General features: G+C 36.3%; 1 protein-coding gene across 1 annotated transcript; it reads left to right on the forward strand.

The window, feature by feature from the left end:
- Positions 1-3,643: 3,643 nt before the first annotated feature.
- Positions 3,644-4,229, forward strand: LOC131436927 (cytochrome c oxidase subunit 5A, mitochondrial-like). The gene has a single exon (XM_058605923.1). It carries the CDS (start codon positions 3,714-3,716, stop codon positions 4,188-4,190), a length of 477 nt encoding a protein of 158 aa, XP_058461906.1. The 5' UTR covers positions 3,644-3,713; the 3' UTR covers positions 4,191-4,229.
- Positions 4,230-23,183: the final 18,954 nt, after the last annotated feature.

A 23,183-nucleotide genomic window follows, 5' to 3' on the forward strand; every position in this document is an offset into this window, starting at 1 on the left:
TGGTTAAAAGCCGTTTTTGTGCTATGAGCACATAACCGTTTTCACTATTCTTCAAGTTTCGTCTTCGACTTATTAGTGCAAACTTAAACAGTTCAATTTGAACCGCTAAGCAGACTTAAAGAGATAAACGGCGTGCATTGAAGGGTCTCAGTAGTTGATTCTGGAAGAAACAATATTATACGAGGTAGGGCAATTAAGTAATGAGCAAAGTCTTGGCATTACATTCCTTTTGTGGAATTTTGCCTTTCTGTGTCAACAGACTTCGCAGCCGATTCTTAGTGTACAGAATCATTACATTGCTAGTACTATGGATCCTACTGACACTAAGAATCCTTCCAGGTCGGGACTCGAACATACGACAACTGGCTTGTAAGACCAGCGTCCTATCAAAACAAAAATTGCTATTTGGGTAGCTTATTTATGACTAGTTTGCAACCAGAAATTTAAGTTTTTGTTACAAACATCTAACTACTTGCGTGACTTAAAAGCGCAGTTTCTACTAATTTCTATGTCGGCTAAAAATAAGTTGTCGTTACGTTGTAATGCCATACATTATCAACATTGAATGAATCCATGATGTTTTTCTATCAGCATTAAAAAGGCAGTATAGTATTTGAAATTACAAATTTGATACAAGGTAAAAATTTCACAACGATTTCAAAACTGTCGAGCAGAATTAAGTTTTGATTAACTGTTTTTATGCGCCTTCAAACAATATCTGTTTATGAAGATATGAACAATAAACAACGAAAAAACTTTATGTTCAGAATGCTCAAAATTAATCCAAGTAGAGTGATTTCTCATTATTTTAAATTCATATATCATGATAATTGTAATATCACAATCGATTTCTAATCTTTATATTGTTTTCTTCGAGGTTATAATAGTGCATAGAACAAAAATGACTATTCTGCTACTCATTATTTTCGCCAAAAAGTAGTTTTGAAAAAAGTAATATTCTGGTTTTATTTGAGTTTTATACACTTCTTGCGACTCCATAGTGTGATCGCCATATTAGAGCCAACTAAAGTTTTTTAAGTTGCATTTCCATTATCATTACGTTGGGAAAACCTACCGATAGCTATCTGAATCCATGAAAAAATTGTATGTTATAATCTTGTAATATCCAAGTTATTGCTACATCAATTCATCGTAACGATTTACATATACGCTTCCGTATTTATAATGGTTTCACAACCTGTTTTTCAACTAGTACCTGAAACCATAGCTGTGATTAAAGATATGTTAGAATCAAGTAACGATAACTTACAAATGATAACTAGTTCAATGTTTTTATTATAAAGAAACACTGCCGTCACCTTGTTTTAACCAGCATAACATAAAATCATGTTCGTGCTCTTGTTGCAACATAGTTGGGCTAAGTAGTATCAGAACAAGTTACGGGTTGCTACTATTGGAGTCAAATAAACTTATTTTAAACTAGTAGCTAGAAGCATTATTGTTATTAAAGATATGTGCATTAAGTAACGATAGCTTATAATTTATAATTAATTCAATATGACAAAAAGATGTGGTAATTTGAAACCTAAATAACTATTTCGTAACTAGTTATGTTATGAAGAAACATTGTTGTCTCCTTGTTTTAACCAGTATAACATAGAAAAACATATTCGTGCTCTTGTGGTAACATAGTTTGGACTTACTCGCATCAGAACTAGTTGCGGATTGCTTCTTGGGTAGCATAACAAAAATTGCTACTTGGGGTATGTCGTAACCGCCTTAGAATTTTTTTTTCTTGGACGGATAATTGTAAGCCGAAAGTGTTTCGCCGTCTATTCTCTACAACTACGCTTCACTAACTGAATTCTAGCGCAATTTTATCGCCCGAAAAACATCCGGTTCACACATTTCGCGTTTTCATTGCGTTACATTCCGTCCGCAACGCTGGTATTAAGTTTGCGTTTTCATTGCGTTACCAACTACCCTCTCATTTTTTCCCGTCAGAATAATATTTTTTATTTATTTTATACAGATATATACTTTATTGAAAATGCAATTATTTCTCATACCTTAAATAGATACTACCCATTACTGTATACACTATAATAACAGTGTATTTACTTTTATTTATTCTGCAAGGCTTTCCTAGTTATCTTGCAAACTAAACAATGTCGACTCATATCCTTATCCGGATAATCATCCTATTTGACGGTTTTCAATAATGCTCTTCTTGTTTTTTTTCGTTATATTTACTACAGGGTAGAACATCAAAACTGTGCCTGAAGAATAGGATGGATGTCTACAATCAAATCATCTACCCCGCAATTTAATACGCAGTCCTCGTTTGGCGAGGTTGTGCACGGACACTCAAACTGAGGCTCCAACGAATTCAAAATAAAATACTAAAAACGATCCTCAATCTGCCCCTTGGACGAGAGCCAGTGAGGTGCATGAACTAGCCTCCCTGGATACACTAGAACAAAGATTCGAGCAATATTGCACAACATTTGGAGAGAGGTGCTCAGTCTCAGAAATTGAAATTATTCATAATTTGAATGTATTAGGTTAGGATAGGTTAAGTAGGTAGGCTCTTTTCTTTTAATTATTAAAACAAATGGAATTTCTAACTTCGTAATAATTATATAAGATTAAAGATGCACATCAGTACATAATTAACATTAAATTAGGCAAAGATGGCCAAAGGCTGAACCACTTATATTGTAAAATTGAATGTGAATTCATATATGATTTGAGGAATAAAAATAGCAGAAACCTCAGATTTGACAACTATCGTCAAGAAAGGTATTCCAAAATCGTTGGAGGCATCAGGAAACAACCATTCGACCACCCACCACAAAATGAATTTGAAGAATTTCAGACAGTGAAAGCTAAGGCTGCAGCATTTTTGAACCTATACGCGGGCGACTCTGACTCCGAGTAAAACGAACACTAACACTGCTCAATTACACTACTATTACACTGGGGAATCTAGGTTTATTTTATTTATGGATAAACATACAACATACAATGAACGGCAGTAGTAAAACCTTTATCAAAGCAACTGAAGCATCTCAACACGGTGCTCATGCTAATATTTCATGTTTCTTGCTTATTGCACGTGTTGTAGCTTGCAAGTTTTCCCATTATGCTAATGGAACACTGCCAATCAGAGAGAGCGTCATCAACCGGAGAGAGCATCATCAAGACATTTTACAAATCGTAATAAGGTAGTAACATAAATCAAATAAACATAGATTTCCCAGTGTAATACTAATGTAGTTGAGCAACCCGTGACAGCAAAAGCACCGTCTGGTGGAGAATGGGTGCATAAATGCTCCTAAAATGCATGCATAAAGTTGCCTGCGCATTTAACAAAACCACAGTAGCTAATTGAAAAAAGTACACCCGTTTCTCACTAGAGGTGCTGTAAGTGTCACCGTACAGTCGGAAATCTATGTTTATTTGATTTATGGTAGTAGCATAAATCAAATAAACATAGATCTCCCAGTGTAATAGTACTGTAGTTGAGCAATTCGTGACATCAAAAGCGCCGTCTGGTGGAGAATGGATGCGTAAATGCTCCTAAAATGCATGCATAAAGTTGCCTGCGCATTTAATGTTAGTGTCACCGTACGTGGGAAATCTATGTTTATTGGATTTATGGTAGTAGGCCATGAAATGTTCTGCTAAATGTCAGTAATTTTCACCAAAAGGAGTACATTTTCTGTTATCGTCACCCAAATAGAAAAGCGATGTACTTACCGAAGGTTAAATACCTTCAGCGTACCTTTCGGGGAGTTCTGAGCCTTGCTAGCCACCAACACCAGGTAAACTCGAGAAACCTTCCCACCAGACTGTCGCATTCCAGCTGTCAAACAGACGCTGAGTTCGACGCCCGCTACGAAGCATATTTCAATCGACCAGATATCGATTGCTGGGAGGCACGAAAGGCAATGAACGAACTGTTCGGATATGATCTTGTGCCGGAACCGAAGATTATCGTGGCAGCACTGAGAGCATGTCGCCGATTGAACGATTATGCACTGGCGATCCGATTTCTGGAGGCGGTTAAAAATCGATGCGGTAACAAAGTACAGGAAATCTACCCCTATTTGCTACAGGAAATTCGCCCGACTCTTTGCGATTTAGGCATCGAAACACCAGAAGAACTGGGCTACGATAAACCGGAGTTAGCACTGAAGACGGTTTACGATATGGAAGAATGGTAATGTTGTTATACATTGGATAGAGTTTACTTGTAATAAATATTTGCCAAACAGAATGTATTCCATTATTGATCTATTGGATTGAGATATAACGAACTGCGCTGTCGGGGTTGAATATCGGTCTAACTTCGAAGGCTATCTTACCAGTGAGTGGAATCCGCACTAGTTTAAGTAGCTCAATTATAAATAAGTTTCCTTAAGCACGTTGGATGATAAAATGACAAACCTTTCTCTCTGTCGAAGTACATATTTGGTTGAAAATAGCTATATTAATGTACAAAGTTACCTGCGCATTTAACACAACCACAGTAGCTAATGGAAAAAAGTACACCCGTTTCTGACTAGAAGCGCTGTTAGTGTCTGCGTACAATGGGAAATCTTTGTTTATTTGATTTATGGTTCGATGCATGTTAATAATCGCATTTTATGCTGCGATGATGACGACGATGACGACGATGACAGTGTGTAGACAGATGACGGTTACAATGTATTATCGTTTTCTGGTTGGTGTCTTGATTAATATTTGTATCTACTATCCTTGTTTCCTTTTTTTTTAGATATTATTTAATATGCATATGATTTGATATATGAATTGAACAAGATATATACATAAATTGATGAATAAAAATAAATAAATAAATGCTTTTGAATATAATATATAATTTAATAATGAGTATGTAGTAAATAAATGTAAATGAATATAAAAATATATAAATAAATAAATAAATAGAATAAATAATTAAACAAATAAATAAACCATACTTTTGACACCAACCTAGGCTATTAAGCAGCATTTAAACGTGACTCAAATGTGTAATCACGGAGTAGAAACGCGATTGACATTAAAATTCTACTTAGACATTTACTGACAATTGATATAAACAAAAATATTACAAAATTAGACATATATATATATATATATATATATATATATATATATTTATATATATATATATATATATATATATATATATATATATATATATATATATATATATATATATATATATATATATATATATATATATATATATTTATATATAAATATTGCCAAACAGATATATACTCAGACTAGAGATGGTCGGGTATCGGGTATTTTACCCGAAACCCGACCCGTACCCGTACCCGACGGGTTTTTGGTCGGGTACGGGTAAAAATTTTTATTTTCAATCGGGTACGGGTCGGGTACGGGTAAAAAATTTTACTGCTCACTCGGGTACGGGTCGGGTACGGGTAAAAAAATTTATCGCTCACTCGGGTACGGGTCGGGTACGGATAAATTTTTTTTTCGGATCGATTACCCGACCATTTGTACTTCACATAAATATGTTTACACGTTGACGGGATTTTTTCATTGCAAACAGTTTAATTATCAATTTGATTCAAGGGGTTTTGACATTCCCGCCTAGGACCAGACCTGTCAAACGGCATCTTTTTCCAGAAAAAAACATTTTTTTCTTCATGAAAAGTTATGTGAATATTTCCCGCCCTACTTTGTTTATAACATATTTAATAAGACACACTGCCTTAGCTCTATGATGTTGCGGTCGGAATCTACTTTTCACGTAGGTTTTAATGGACTGCCATTTTAAAGCTGTTTAATGCACAATCCAGTAAAAATTATTTAATTCATATACTGCCCATACTCGCATATCAGTCTCATATCGATTTTCGCCAATTTTGAGTTAGCTTGAGGAATGGAGTCATTCCTCAATATACTCTCAGAAATTGCAATGAAAGTTGAGGGTTTGTTCAGTAAAATATAAAAAATATCAACTCATTTCTGTGTCCCATATGCTAAATATCAGCATATCAGTCCCATTCAGTGCAAAATTTCAATAATTTCATTTGTTGCAATATTGGAACAGCAAAGGTGTATTACCGATATTTCATGTAATAATACCAAGATTTTGCATTAGGGAGCAAAGCAAAGTCTTGGCATTACATTCCTTTCGTGGAATTTGGCCTTTCTGTTTCAACAGACTTCGCAGCCGATTCTTAGCGTACAGAATCATTGCATGGCTAGTACTATGAATCCTACTGACACTAAGAATCCTTCCAGGTCGGGGCTCGAACATACGACAGCTGGCTTGTAAGACCAGCGTCCTATGCATTGAAGCGCCAACCCGGGACCAGCATTAGGGAGCACAATAAATAAAAAAATTCGGAAATAAACTTTTGATCGTCTTTTTCTCAACATGCCGATTTCCCATATGGGACTGATATGCAAGTATGGGCAGTATATAAAATGTAGTGTAGTACTCATATCACATTCAGATACCAGAAAACTGTTAATTAAAATATTGGTTAGAGATTTTCAAAATTTTCATAAAAATCATTGGGATTCTTACCATAAAAACATGAACATTTATTTCAGAAAATCTACATAGAAGTTCTTATTATTCTGCACTTCTGGGTGGTGTCACCTCACTTTAAATGACACCGATTGATGGCACAGCAAGTTGGGCTATATTGCTAGTTAATTTTCGTTTCATTTCACTGGACTACAAGTGAAAATCTCGATGCGTGACAACGTGGAGTCGCAAAAGTAAGGGTGAAAATCTTTTCTCGCGAAATACTCACCGCGAAATTTTCACCGTGTTCACTCGTTGAGGGTTCCATCGGAGGTGGCAAAGAAGTTCAATTGCTGCAAAAACCACCAGCTACCGTTAACATAGTGGGTGTGGGTTTGTGAGGTTTACAAAACGGGCATAGTTGACAGATTAATTTAAATCAAAATCATAATTAATTTTGCTTTGTAGTAAAAAATTGTAACCAAAAAAATTTCCTACGAATGTTCAAACTACTTACACTTGAAGGACTCACCGTTCACCATGTTCAAAATTGAATTTTTCACACCGGGAATACACGTACATTGTTTGATTCTTTGGTCGAACTGATAACACACTATTCATTTTAGGGGATGTTCGCATAACATTCATTTTCGTCACGTATAATATTCAATTTGACATTTAGAACTATTTTACGTGATTTTTCAAGTGATTCGAATGTGAATTTTTATGTGTGTCAAGATAACGAGCACGCTTACTTATAGTTCTAAAGAATTGGATCAAAAGTCGCACTGTTTCGTAAAAACCATACCTACCCAAAATTGAGTACAACGGGTATTACGACATATTGGGTAAATATGCTTTTTGAAAAATTTGAGTAGATATTACTCGCTTTTGTTGACATTTGTAAATGAGTGTAAAGTACCAAAGACATTGGAAATCTACAGGGTCCGCCATCTAACATTTATTTTTGAGCTAGCGGTTATTTCGACATTGGTAACCTAAATGTCACTTCTGATTTGACAGAAACTTAGTTGTATCCTTCCGCTGAACGAAAATGGTTGTGTATACGCTTGAGGACCGCGTGAAAATAGTGCAGTTTTACTTTCAAAATCATGGTAATGTTGCGAAATGTGTGCAAAAAAATCATCTTCTCGGATGAGGCACATTTTCATCTCGGCGGGTATGTTAATAAGCAAAATTGTCGCATCTGGGGACGGAAAACCCGCACGTCATCATGGAGAAGCCGATCTCAGAGAGTGACGGTTTGGTGCGGATTTTTGTCTGGCGGTATCATTGGGCCTTTTTTCTAAGAAAATGAGGCAGGAGCCGCCGCCACGGTCAATGGCGAGCGGTACCGCGTCATCATTAGCGATTGGTTCTTCCCGTTACTTGAAGAGGAAGACTTGGACACCTTTTGATTCCAACAAGACGGCGCTCCGTGCCACACAGCCAACGCTACGATCGATCATCTGTGCACAGTCTTCGGAGATCGAATTATCAGTCGAAATTCGGATGTCGTTTGGTCGCCTCGGAGCTGTGATTTAACACCGTTAGACTATTATCTTTGAGCGGCTGTCAAAGATAAGTGTTATGTAGACAAGCCAGAGACAATTCAAGCCTTGAAGGATAACATTCGTGCATCCATAGCTGAAATAAAGCTGCATACAATCGAAAATGTATTAAAAAGCTGGACCGACCGTATGGCGTACTGCAAGGCCAGCCGAGGCAGCCATTTGAATGAAATTATATTCCACAATTACCCGGAAAGACTGTACTTTAATATGAAAAAATAAATTTTGAATTCGGATGAACCGTTTGTTTTTTTATGCATGTTTAAAAAAAGTTTCATTACATTATTCATGCTTCACAGTGTATTTATATGTTTAAAAGTAAACAATCATTTTAATGTATTTTTCTTACCAACTAGAGCCTGATACGGCTCGATATCTAAAACACTTTATTTTTTCCATACTGAATTTTGGTAAAATTTTTACTACTCATTCGGGTCGGGTACGGGTACAGGTAATTTTTAATCGGGTACGGGTCGGGTACGGGTAAAATTTTTTATTTTTTTTTTCGGGTACGGGTCGGGTACGGGTAATTTTTATTTATTATTGATCGGGTACGGGTCGGGTACGGGTAATTTTTATAATTTTCAATCGGGTACGGGTCGGGTACGGGTAAATTTTTTTGCTGACCACTCGGGTACGGGTCGGGTTCGGGTATAAGAATTTCTATACCCGACCATCTCTAACTCAGACTCAGTGACCAATGGAATAACATTGTGACCAAAGAATAACAGGTCACACTCTATATCCAGAACGAATTATATTCTCCATAATCCGAACGTGATCTTTGACCACACTGTAAATGAGCCCATCTCCGGGAAAATTAAACGGAATAAAAAAGTGCACTTTGTCGGTTTGATGTAACCTAATGCGATTATATCTCCGGAACCAGATGATATCAAATAACCTTATAAATGCTTCCAAACGAATCCAAGATTTTTGAATTTGTATTCCGAATTTTAGAAAAAAAAAAGCGAATAATAAAAAACGATATGTTGGTTACCTCACTCCTACGATTATATCTGCGGAACTATATGTGTCAGCCATTTGATCTTCTAACTTGATCAATGACGCAAAAGTAGCTTTCAAACGAACCTAAGACTTTTGAAATCGATGTATGATACATACTTACATGCGCATTCATACATACTCAGACATTTTCAGACTTCGTCAAAACTGAGTCAAATGGTATATAACACTGTCTATGGATAAAAGCACTAAAAGGTAAAACCAGCGTGATGCCCACGGGTATTTTCTTTCTCAGTATAGCGGAATGCGATACGAAATGCAATCTGTTTGCCAACTGAGTTGTGGCTTTACACACTTGATCGCCAGGATTTGTCAGAACGGCGATTTAATTTCGATAATCGGATTACGATGTCGAATGGATGCAGCAGGAAATCACATAATACTGTTATCGAATACTTTGTCTTTCGTTATATCTATTTCTGATAGATAAATATATAGCCTTGATTCAGTAATAGCCGTTCAACCGAGAAGGTTGTGTATAGAAGCGTACAGTTTAATAACGCTGGTTGGTTTACACGCGTTAAATACGACAACGGTTGAACTACAGGTAGAAACCTGTTGGCAGCAGCCGTTAAAACGTATAGTCGTGCTGCATAAGAGAGCCCTAGTGCTGGGCCAAGCTGGTGAAGGAAACAACAAAGGGCGTTTCCCAAACTCTACCCAGGCCGCAATATACAGCCACAAGTGCTGAGCAGGAGAGTGCAAAGGCACATCGAAGAGGAAGAGTGCAAAGGCACATAGAAGCAGGAGAGTGCAAAGGCACACCGGTGCGAAGGCACTTCGGTGCAGAAGCATATCGGTGCGGAGCACTAGGAAGAAGGAGACAAGACAACTCGGTCTTTCCACTGCCATACAACACGCAGGTATACACCGGTGACCTGCGCTGGTTACAGCTGGCGAAGACGAAAGCAAATCGGAATTCGAGTGGTGCTGGATGTCAGGTAGCAGTAGCATCACATCATATTCTATCGCTACAGTGAGCTTCAGCATTGTATCAACGTCCAGATACATCCAACAAGAACATCTAGAGCAACGAGGATCTACACGGCAGTGCAACGGAGATAGACAACAATTTCAAGGTAGAAGTTTTTTCTTTTCCTTTTGATTGAGTACTGTGTAGTGTTGGTTTCAAATTTTATTTTAAAGTTTAGTTAAAAATTTTAATGTAATGGATGAATCCATGGACGTAAATCCTAGCATGAATCCGATACCCCCACGAACGAAAAAATATCAGGAGAGCTCTTCTGGGCCTTGGATAGTCTTTTTTAGACGTATATCAAAGCCATTAAACATTTTTCAAATTAATAAAGGTTTGACATCACGATACTCTTCAATCAAAGAGATCATAAAAGTAAATAACGATAAAATTCGTGTTGTGGTAAATAATTTGAAACACGCGAATGATATTGTCTCTTCGGAACATTTCAATAAAGAGTATAAAGTTTACATACCCTCCAAAGATGTCGAAATTGACGGTGTTGTTACCGAAGCGAGTCTTTCGGTAGATGATTTACTCAAGCATGGTGTTGGTCGTTTCAAGAACTCTATGCTTGAGGGTGTGAAAATACTGGAGTGCAAACAACTGTACTCAGTAGTTCATGAAGAGGAAAAAAAAGTTTATCGCCCATCAGACTCGTTTCGAGTGACATTTGCCGGGTCTGCGTTGCCGTCCCATGTCTATGTCGATAAAATTCGCCTCCCTGTTCGGCTTTTTGTTCCAAATGTAATGAATTGTACGAACTGCAAAAAATTCGGCCACACAGCTACTTACTGTAGTAATAAACCAAAATGTATTAAGTGTGAAGGGCCTCATAAAGATAATGATTGCAACAAGGAAATTGAAAAATGTATTTATTGTGGGAATAGTCCTCATGATGATATTTCAGTATGCACTGCATTTAAAGTGCACAAAGACAAAATTAAGCTTTCTTTAAAAGCACGGTCTAAGCGCACATATGCAGAAATGCTTAAAACGGTCATTGATGTCCCCCCTTTGGAAACCGAAAACGGGTTTTCAAATCTAGAGGAACCAGAGGACTCTGACTCTGACGAAAATAGTGAAGGTAATTCGTTTATCACTACCCAAGGGTCAGTTAAGAGAAAGAAGTCTTCCTCCAAATTACCAAAAAAGACACCTAAAATTTCATCTTCAAAAAAAGATCCCCGTGTTAAACAAAAAAAGTCAAAACCAAAGACTGTGCCTCCTGGTTTGTCAAATTCACAAACCAATCCAGGATCTAGTACAGAAAAAGATAATAATCCAGTGGGCTCCATTTCACAGCCACCAACAGGATTACTGAAGTTTTCGGAAATTGTTGAATGGATTTTCTCAGCATTCAATATATCTGAACCCTTAAAGATCCTCATAATGGCATTCCTTCCAATAGCTAGAACCTTTTTGAAGCAGTTATCAGCTCAATGGCCAATTGTCTCAGGTTTTGTATCTTTTGATGGATAATTTATCACCCGTCGCAAATGATACAATCACTGTCCTGCAGTGGAATTGTCGAAGCATCATGCCAAAACTTGATTCATTTAAAATATTATTGCATAGTCAAAAATGTGATGTATTTGCTTTATGCGAAACATGGCTTACTTCAAACATAGCTTTAAATTTTAATGATTTTAACATTATACGTCTCGATAGAGACTCTCCGTATGGTGGAGTGCTTTTGGGAATTAAGAAATGCTATTCCTTTTATAGATTAAACATCACTTCAACTTCTAGTATAGAAGTTGTTGCTTGCCAAATAAACATTAAAGGCAAAGATATTTGCATAGCTTCGGTTTATATTCCTCCAAAAGCACAAGTTGGACAGCAACAGCTTAATGAAATGGTTGAAGCCCTTCCTGCACCACGATTGATTCTGGGGGATTTAAATTCGCACGGTATTATGTGGGGTTCCGTTTACAATGATAGCAGATCATCTTTAATACAAAACATTTGTGACAATTTTAGCATGACGGTATTAAATATGGGTAGCATTACACGGATCCCAAGACCTCCTGCACGCCCAAGTGCATTAGATCTATCTCTTTGCTCAACATCAATTCGACTAGATTGCACCTGGAAAATACTGCCTGATTTACACGGTAGCGATCATTTACCAATCATCATCTCAATTAGCAGTAGCAATTGCATTGCTACTTCCGCTAGTATTCCATATGATTTGACAAAAAATATCGACTGGATTAAATACCAAAGTAGTATCTCTAGTATTTTGAATTCAATGGAAGAGCTCCCTCCACTTGAAGAATATGACTTCCTCATTTGTTCGATTCTGGAGGCAGCAGAACAATCCCAAACTAAACGCTTTCCTGGGCCAACGACTAACAGAAGGCCTCCCAACCCCTGGTGGGACAAAGAGTGCTCAGAGGCTAAACTCGCAAAACAAAATGCTTGCAAGACGTTTCTAAAACGGGGAGGAGGAACTCCTCAGAATTTTGAAAAACTTATGGTTTTAGAAACCAAGTACAAGAGCATACTTCGAGCCAAAAAATGTAGCTATTGGAGACATTTTGTCGAAGGTTTGTCAAGAGATACCTCAATGAGCACTCTTTGGAACACGGCCAGACGAATGAGGAATCGTACCGTGGGCAATGAGAGTGATGAATACTCGAACCGATGGATATTTGACTTTGCTAGGAAAGTTTGCCCAGATTCTGTTCCTACGCAGAGCATTATACGGGAATCTCCTCCAAATAATGGTTTTATTAATAACCCATTTTCAATGATGGAATTTTCTATAGCACTCTTGTCTTGTAACAATAACGCTCCAGGGTTGGACAGAATTAAATTCAACTTGGTGAAGAATCTGCCCAACCTCGCAAAAAGACGTTTGTTGGAATTGTTCAACAAGTTTCTTGAGCAAAATATTGTTCCACCTGACTGGAGACAAGTGAAAGTTATCGCCATTCAAAAACCGGGGAAACCAGCTTCCAATCACAACTCATATAGACCCATTGCGATGTTGTCCTGCATCAGAAAATTGTTCGAAAAAATTATTCTACGACGTCTCGACACTTGGGTCGAGACGAACGGTTTGTTGTCAGATACTCAGTTTGGCTTCCGTAGAAATAAAGCGACGAATGATTGCCTTGCATTACTTTCGTCTGACATCCAAATTGCCTTCGCTCAAAAGCAACAAATGGCATCTGTATTTTTAGACATTAAAGGAGCATTTGATTCAGTTTCCATTGATGTTCTTTCAGACAAGCTTCACCAAAATGGACTCCCAGCGGTTATAAATAATTATTTGCACAACCTTTTGTCAGAGAAACACATGCATTTTTCACATGGCGATTTGGCAACACTCAGAAATAGTTACATGGGTCTCCCGCAAGGCTCATGCGTCAGTCCGCTCCTCTATAATTTTTACGTAAATGACATTGACAGCTGTCTAGTAACCCCATGTACACTAAGACAATTGGCAGATGATGGCGTGGTTTCAGTTACTGGACCCAAAGCTATTGATCTGCATAAACCATTGCAAGATACCTTAGATAACTTGTCCGATTGGGCTGTTCATCTTGGTATCGAATTCTCTGCGGAGAAAACAGAGTTAGTCGTCTTTTCAAGAAAGCATGATCCCGCGCAGCTTCAGCTCCATATGATGGGAAGAATGATCCAACAGGTTTTAACTTTTAAATACCTCGGGGTGTGGTTCGATTCCAAATGCACGTGGGGAGGACACATTAGGTTTCTGATAACAAAATGCCAACAAAGAGTAAATTTTCTTCGAACAATAACAGGATCTTGGTGGGGTGCTCATCCGGAAGATCTAATAAAATTGTATCAGACAACGATACTTTCAGTGATGGAATATGGATGCGTTTGCTTTCGTTCCGCTGCAAACTCTCATATTATCAAACTGGAGCGAATTCAGTATCGTTGTTTGCGAATTGCTTTAGGGTGCATGCATTCGACACATACAATGAGTCTTGAAGTTCTGGCGGGAGTTCTTCCATTAAAAGATCGATTTTGGGAGCTTTCATCATGCCTGCTAATAAGATGTGAGGTGCTGAATCCCATGGTAATTAATAATTTCGAACGACTAGTCGAGCTTCGATCTCAAACAAAATTCATGACAGTATATTTTAACCATATGTCACAGGAAATCAACCCTTCAAGATATATTCCTATCCGTGTCAGCCTCCTAAATGTCCCTGACTCAACTTTATTTTTCGATACATCCATGCAGCGCGAAGTGCGTGGAATCCCGGATCATCTACGTTCGACGAAAATCCCAAAAATATTTTCAAGTAAGTTCAGGCATATTGACTCTGAGAAAATGTTTTACACGGACGGATCGCGAATTGAAGAAGCGACAGAGTTTGGTATGTTCAACAATAATGTTTCGGCCTCATTTAGGCTTCAAGAACCTGCATCTGTTTATATAGCAGAGCTAGCAGCAGTTCAATATAGTTTGAGTGTAATCGTCACATTAATTCCAAACCATTATTTCCTCTTCACAGATAGTCTGAGTGCAATTGAAGCCATTCGCTCAAACATGACTGGCAAGACTGAACCGTTTTTCCTGGGCAAAATAAAACAGTGCCTGAACGACATATTGAACAATAATTATCTAATCACTATAGTCTGGGTCCCGGCTCATTGCTCCATTCCTGGCAATGAAAGAGCCGATATTTTAGCCAAACGTGGTGCTATTGAGGGTGAAATTTATGAGAGACCAATTGCTTTCAACGAATTCTATAGCTCGTCTCGCCAAAGAACACTTGCCAGCTGGCAAGCTTCTTGGGATAAAGATGATCTGGGTCGGTGGATGCACTCAATTATTCCGAAAATATCGACAAAGGCATGGTTCAGGGGACTGGATGTGAGTAGAGATTTCATTCGTGTGATGTCTAGACTCATGTCCAATCACTACACGTTAGATGCACATCTCCTTCGAATTGGGCTCTCCGAGGCTAATCATTGTGCTTGTGGCGAAGGTTATCGAGATATTGATCATGTCGTTTGGACATGCGTGGAGTATCGTGATGTCAGATCTCAACTAATAAATTCTTTGCGTACCCAAGGTAGACTATCCAATATCCCAGTTCGAGACATTCTTGCTTGTCGTGACCTTTCATACATGAAACTTATTTATCATTTCATAAAGAAAACTGGAGTTTCAATTTAATAAAGGCCCCTTTCAAGACTTAGCTCTGATCCCAGCTGCGTCCATGAGTTCAACCAATAGCTAAATTAGAATAAAAATAATGTAATGATACAAACAAACTCGAAACAGTTTATGAAATTATTAACAAAATGTCTGAAAATAACAGCTTATTTTATAATTTATAGAAGTTAATCGTTTGGTTCAAATAATACTTCCGAGTAGATTTCATAATTAATGACGAGTTACCTAAGATGATATTTAAGTAATAAGAGAATATGTTTTAATAAATGCAAAACGTTGTGACTATGTTAGAATTAAATTAGGATAAGAATATTATGTAAAAGTGATGCTACGGCGAAGAAAAACTTATGTAAACTGCCTTAAGAAATAAACGTATTTATGAAAAAAAAATATATAGCCCGCTGGTATTATACTGATTCTCAAGTTATAGTGTGCTTGAAGAAGAGGTGAAAATAAATAAAAGGTTTCGTGAAAATTTCCATGTTGTGTACTTTGAAGTCGAATCGTATATTGGTACAGCACCGCAAAAGCAAAGTCTTGGCATTACATTCCTGTGGTGGAATTTGGCCTTTCTGTTTCAACAGACTTCGCAGCCGATTCTTAGTGTAAAGAATCATTGCATGGCTAGTACTATGGATCCTACTGACACTAAAAATCCTTCCTATAGCACCGCAACATTTAATAAATTGATGGATAAATAAGGAAACTATAGATTTTGTATCGATAATTTAATTTTTACGCAAGGCTTTTTTTGGGTATTTTTTGCATGCTCAAATAAGTCTTTAAGGAAATGACTACCGTAGAATAATATGTAAGAATATTGAAAAAAAAACCATATGCATTAAGCGCGTAAACCTTGTAGCGCGTTTTCTCTAAACCGTTCGTTCACATAATAAAACGAAAAATAACGGAACCATTTGACACGAATTGATTTTTGATATGTAAATGCTGAACAGAGTAGTGCGTAAGCCTCTACTATGCATAAATTTTTTTTGAATATTTTAGTTTTAATTAAAACAACAAGAAAACATCCTTCTATTCTAGTATATATGTTTGTAAGTTCATATAAAGTTAAAAATTAAACAATCATATAGTACCTAAAGTTGACACACTTAAAATTAGTCTCTTGATCAGTTTGATATATTACTTGGATGTATCAGAGCTTAACTTTGAACGATATCGTATGAACAGAGAGTAGATTTTTTAACTCAACCACGAAAGGTATTTGTCGTTTTGAATATTCAGTTTTCTTCTGTTTCTGTGTAAAAGAGAATGTACCATTTTTCTACCGTTTCATAGAGTGATACCCAAATGCCATAGAGAAGGTTGCTGTACTCATCTGCAAGTCTGATCCTGATGGTTTTATTTTAAGTTCCATTCACCTTGCTGATTCTTCGAAAATTCTGGGCGATCATCAATTACTGGATTATCTTGATCAATAACTCTCACCACCAACACCAACAAACTAAATGGTCCTTTCCAGGACATCCAAAATTATTAAAGCATAAGTATATTTCACAAAGACATAAATGAGTATATGTGGAACACAAAGAAATACTGCTCAAATATTTAAAACAAAATTATAACTCATAGGGCTGTACTTTACAGTTTTATTTTTAGCTGTATTTTAAAAATAAAATAAGATTAAACCGTTTTTTACATTTTTTATAAACATAAAAAAAGGTATAGAATTCGCTCAAACGAAGAACGTTCCGTGGTCAAGTTTCATATACCAATCGATTCAGCTCGACATACAGGGCAAATGTCCGTGTGTGTGTGTATGTGTGTGTCTGTATGTGTGCTGTTAACAAAGAGGTTGAAATCTCAAAGATGACTGGACCGTTTTTTGACAATATCTGTCACAATCTACCTAATAAACAAAATATGTTTTGAGATTTAGATTCCACATGGTAATAGCTATCCAAGAAGCCATAGATTGTTAAAACCCGTCCATTTTTAGCGGAGATATCGATATTGTTGTGCATGTTACTTTTCCTCCCCATCTCAGCAGTAGGGGTTTTGAGCGTTATATGATAAAACAATACTTGGTAGTAAAGTGAAACACGAATTTTAATACTGTTGTTTGTAGTTGTTTCTATACGGTTCATTTTTGGCATTAAAATCATTCGATTATGACATATGTATTAGAAAGACAACAGTAATTTGATATTCAAAACAATTTCATAATAATTTTGATTTAGACTGCTTACAGCAATAATTGCGGGAAGAAGATAACTTATTAAAGCTCTACAGCTTTCGAATCGGTTTGTCGAGATCAACAAACGTGTGTGTGACAAATATCATTCATTTTACTCGAAGATGGTTTTACCGATTTCTACAAACTTAGATTCATATGAAAGATTTTATTGTCTCATACAAAGTTCCAGATTTTTTTTTGGATTTTATTCTCATCCGACTTCTGGTTCCGGAAATACATGATCATATGCGTAATAAAATAAACCGTATGAATAAAATGTAGTAAAGTCTGTTGTTTGTAGTATCTTCTCAAAAACAAAGTCCACAGAGTATAACGCGGTATGGTATGAATAAAAAACAAGTTCGAACATGTAGTTAATGCTACTTCCGAATTTAAGCATTTACTGCATACCGTTAAGTTTAGGTTTACTTAGAAACCGTGACACACTGATGATGAATACAAGTAGTATTCGAAATACGTATCTGTGATGTGACGTCTATTATAACAGATCTGCTGAAAAGTTCGTATCGTTTCTATGAGAGGGTGCCACTAGAATTAAATCCATACCATTTTCAGTTAGTACCAACCTTCAAAAGATACGTGTATAAATTTGACAGCTGTCTGATTATTAGTTTGTGAGATATTGCATTTTGAGTGAAGCTACTTTTGTTATTGTAAAAAAAATGGAAAAAAAGGAATTTCGTGTGTTGATGAAACACTACTTTTTGATGAAAAAAAGTGCCGCCGATACCAAAAAATGGCTTGATGAGTGTTATCCAGACTCTGCACCGGGCGAAGCAACAATTCGTAAGTGGTTTGCAAAATTTCGTACTGGTCATATGATCACCGAAGACGATGAACGCAGTGGACGTCCAAAAGAGGCTGTTACCGATGAAAACGTGAAAAAAATCCACAAAATGATTTTCAATGATCGTAAAGTGAAGTTGATCGAGATAGCTGACACCCTAAAGATATCAAAGGAACGTGTTGGACATATTATTCACGAATATTTGGATATGAGAAAGCTTTGTGCAAAATGGGTGCCGAGTGAGCTCACAATCACAATGTCACAAGTCGATGAAAACCATGCTGAAATTGAACGAATTGGGCTTCGAATTGCTCCCTCATCCACCGTATTCTCCAGATTTGGCCCCCAGTGACTTTTTCCTGTTCTCAGACCTCAAGAGAATGCTCGCTGGTAAAAAATTTAGAAGCAATGAAGAGGTAACCGCTGAAACTGAGGCCTATTTTGAGGCAAAGGACAAATCGTACTACAAAAATGGTATCGAAAAGTTGGAAGATCGCTATAATCGCTGTATCGCCTCTGATGGCAATTATGTTGAATAATAAAAACGAATTTTGGCAGAAAAATGTGTGTTTCTATTAATCGATGCGAACTTTTCAGCCGAACTGTTATATGTTTTAAAAGTGTTGTGATATATATACTGAATGTCTATAGTAACGTGATATACCTGTAGTATAATTCAATGGTGTAAAATATTTTATTCTATCCTTTTTAGTGGTCCGGTCCCAATAATTACCAAAAACACAGCCGAAAACACCAAATCAAACGGATAAACCGTTTCAGAGATTTTAGGAGATTTTCAAGGAATTGTACGTTTACAAAAGAGACTAAGTTGATGATAAACACTGGCAATGACCAACGGAAGATAATAAAATATTAACATGCAGTGAATATTGTCAAAGAATCACAAAAATAAATTGTACTTCAAGATAATATTCAAATTATGTAGTATGTATTTAATTATGTTACAATCACGTTCCTCAACCGTTGGACTATTCTAAGTGGCATTCGGGTACGTATATAAACCCAATTTAATGCGCACGTTTACATTTATAATTTGAAAACTTGACTGACGTTAGGGACTGATTTCTTATTCTATTTACTTTTTTATGTTAATACATGAAAAACTCCGACGCTAATGCTATGATGAAGTGGTATCAGGAAGAATTTATCAACTAAATCTGAAGCGCTATCCTAAACATGAACAGAAAAAATTCAAAATAACGAAAAACCTAGAAGTGCAAAAGGGTATTTTAAGTGGTAATATCCAAGAGCGGAAAAGATGATTATTTTTATTAGTGTTGTTATTATTATTGATATTTTACCATTGTTATCAAAACCATTATTTTATTGCTTATATTAATATTCATTAACTTGGATAGTATTTTGTGATCTAACTTCAGATTAACTTAAAATAATAAAATGAAGTCAAAGTTTATATCCGATTAAAATACGAAAAAAAATTGTACATGAAGAAGTACTGAGAAATAGGTACATATATGGCACATAATGAAAAAAACATACACTACAATGATCAAATCTTTAAGACACAAACATACATACATACATTATAAGAACAATGTTATATAATCTATTTGAATCAGTACAAAAGCAATGAGCAAGTAGGCGCCACAGCCTAGGAACGTCAGTGGGTTTCTTTAAAATAGAAATTCATAGAAGTAAATCTGGGGTCCAGTGTAGAACTGAATCACAGGTATGCTGTCACTGTGTCTACTTGCAAAAAATTATATTTCTTCGAATAGTTCCAATTATCATTGAAAAACAGATGCGAGTCCCACTCCGCAGTTCTCTGAACAATACATCCGTTACTTTCGGAATCGAAAACCAGGATCCGATATAGCCAAAGTGGGTGTAATAATATACTGACCTGACATATTTGAACATATACATAGTCCATAGTTGTGTTAATCGCAGCCTTGTAGGAATATAAATGAAATGAAAGCACAATGAGCTACTATTAATGAAACCAATAACTTAATCTTACACTTATTTCCATCTGCATTGTTTATTGATTTTCAAACGGATTTTATGGATTGCGTTAATCGTGATTATCACATGCTTACTGTTAGAGTTCGTTTCCCTCTGCAACTTAGTGTTAGCAATCTCAAGTGAGGCATGAACTATGTATCATCATTTCTATGTATTAACATTCTTCTTTTCGACTTCGACTCATTAATGCATTAGCAGTTTATGCTGAGCTGCTAGCACCAGCTAACGGTTCAATCTGAGCCACTTAGCAGATGTGAGTGGTTTATGTTGAACCGGTAGGTGGCGCTGGCAGTTGTGTGAATGTGTGTATGTATGAGTAGCCATCATCAGCTCAAAAAATTAACTAAGAAATTCGGGTAAACTTACCATATCCACGAAATCATTCACCGAATAGTCTTCACGTTTTTGTTGTTACTGAAGGGGACAATTTTGCTCACTTCCGGTGAAACCCTCAACGAGTGAACACGTCGTATCGTGTTAGTGCGGTGAAAATTCGAGTATTTCGCGAGAAAGAAAGGATTTTCATCCGTACTTCGGTGACTCCACGTTGTCACATAGCGAGGGTTTCACTTGTAGTCCAGTGAAAAGAAAGTCCATTGGACTATAAACGAAAGCTAACTGGCAATATAGCTAAATCGCTGTGCCATCAATCGGCGTCATCTCAAGTGAGGTGACGCCACCGGAAGTGAAGAAGAAGAAGACAATTTTGCTACACGTGCTTGAACCCACCTGATGGTTTCTTTGAGAAGGGTCCGTCAAACTCATATCAGACCTTCAGGAAGAACAAGTTCCTTCAAGTGACTCGGGCTGGCTATTCACGATCCCTTGTTCAGTCCTCAACTCGTATAATGCCCTGATATTCCCTTCCCTTGATGCCCTAATGGTAAATGTAAAATATTATATAAGGTATTAACAGATAATATGACATAACATAATATAATATAATATAATGTAATATGATATAATATAATATAATATAATATAATATAATATAATATAATATAATATAATATAATATAATATAATATAATATAATATAATATAATATAATATAATATATTATATTTTATAAAATAATGTATAAAATAAATCGCTACGATACAATATATAATAGTTGCAGTATCAATTATGCTCTTCTTTCGTCGTAGTACTACAGGAAATAGAATATATCTCTTACAATAATAATAATATCCACATCAATGAAAATAATGTTATTAATGATAACAATATAATAATAATAATTATTATTATTATAATGATAATAGTAATACCAATAATAATATATTATATAATAACATATGATAATAATATAATACAATAAAATATATAATAATAAATATAATGATATGTTACAATATTACATGATAACTATTTCAATGTAGAACGGGCTTCAATTTATAAGCCACTTCGCGCCCTCTCATACTGCTACTAACGCATAAGGCAATAACATCCAAACGATTCCGTTTTATAGACCAAATGTCATCATAGACGACACGTTATCTCACCGTCGAAATCGAAAATAAGAATGTTGATACATAAGAATGATGATGCATAGTTAGCATAGCTAACATAGCATAAGTGTAAGATTATGTTGCACTGCTAATGCACTGATGAATCGAAGAATAATCGTAAAAATAAGAAAACAGTTATGTGCACCTAGCAGAAACCGGTACCCATGCAATACCAAAACTTCTATTTCATCAGATACCCATCGCGTGAATGACAAGTATATGCATGTTCTTATGGGCAACTTCACTACTTCAATGTACTAGTTGAATAATTTGTATGTGTTATAGTATAAATCCTAAAATCATATAAATCAATCCTACCCGCTCTAATGTGTACTATCCGATGTACTGTTGATCGGAAAATGCAGAAATCTCGTTTGGAGTCTAAACGGAATACTGAAAATTTGCAATACATCCGGGTGCCAACTTTATTGCTGTAATTATTTTGGTTCCTGCTTTTAATTAGTTGCCATATCACTTTGCCCGGGAACGACGAAAAACGAGTAGGGTACAGCTGATGCCTCCGCGGTAACATTATCTCAATTGTTATTTCCGATTCAATTACGTGCCAAAGCCATCCTCGAAGCGTATCAATTAGATTAAAAGTGATTGTTGTTTTCATTTCAATCGGGAACCCGAATTGTAGATGATACCCACAGCCATATCAGCAGGAGCAGTATGTTTGTGTGCGTGTGTGGGGGGGGGGGGGGGGGTGTAAGTGTGTGTGTGTGTGTGTGTGTGTGTGTGTGCAGTGTGTGTTTATGATGACGTACGTTGTCGGATGATGGGAACGGTTCACCAGAACGTGAAGGTGCAGGAAAAGTGAACAATAATTTGTCGTCTATCTGGTTGTTAAATCGAAGGACTTACAACGAACGATGCCAACATAGTCTGAGCGTTGATGTTCGGAACCATTTCTCTCTGTATATTCATTATCACAGTTTCCAGCAGTACATAACAGCATACTACACTGAAAATTATAGGCTGCGCACGTAAATGAGAAATTATGACTCCGTGTTACATGTGGTGCCATAGTTAATGTAAGAAATTGCAAATGGGATAGCATGCAACGCAGCAGTAATGAATATATGGCCTGTAACTTTGTTTTTAAAATGTTACATGAAATTAAACCGAGCTTGTAATTTTCGTAAAAAGTTACAAACAGTTTAGATTATTTTCGTTCATCTGAAACTTGTGATAGCATAGTTTTTTTTCTGTTTCAAATCGAATCTAATTTCACGATCAAATGCAAACAGCCTACTTAGCATGCAACAGCAAATAGAAATAGGAGTGTAAATAATCTTTTTCATTCAATTTATGTTTTGCTACACTGTACATTCTATGCTACATGTCAGATTTCCAAGAGAGATAAGAGAGGTAAGAGCATACTCGTTCGCAACTCTCTGTTTTTATCCTGTTACCCTGAGCACTTAATCAACTGA

This window comes from Malaya genurostris, chromosome 3, assembly GCF_030247185.1.
Source record: "Malaya genurostris strain Urasoe2022 chromosome 3, Malgen_1.1, whole genome shotgun sequence".
NCBI lineage: Eukaryota > Metazoa > Arthropoda > Insecta > Diptera > Culicidae > Malaya > Malaya genurostris.

Excerpts from the sequence above, each read along its gene's own strand:
- LOC131436927 (XM_058605923.1), top strand. The coding sequence starts at position 3,714 with ATGTACTTACCGAAGGTTAAATACCTTCAGCGTACCTTTCGGGGAGTT.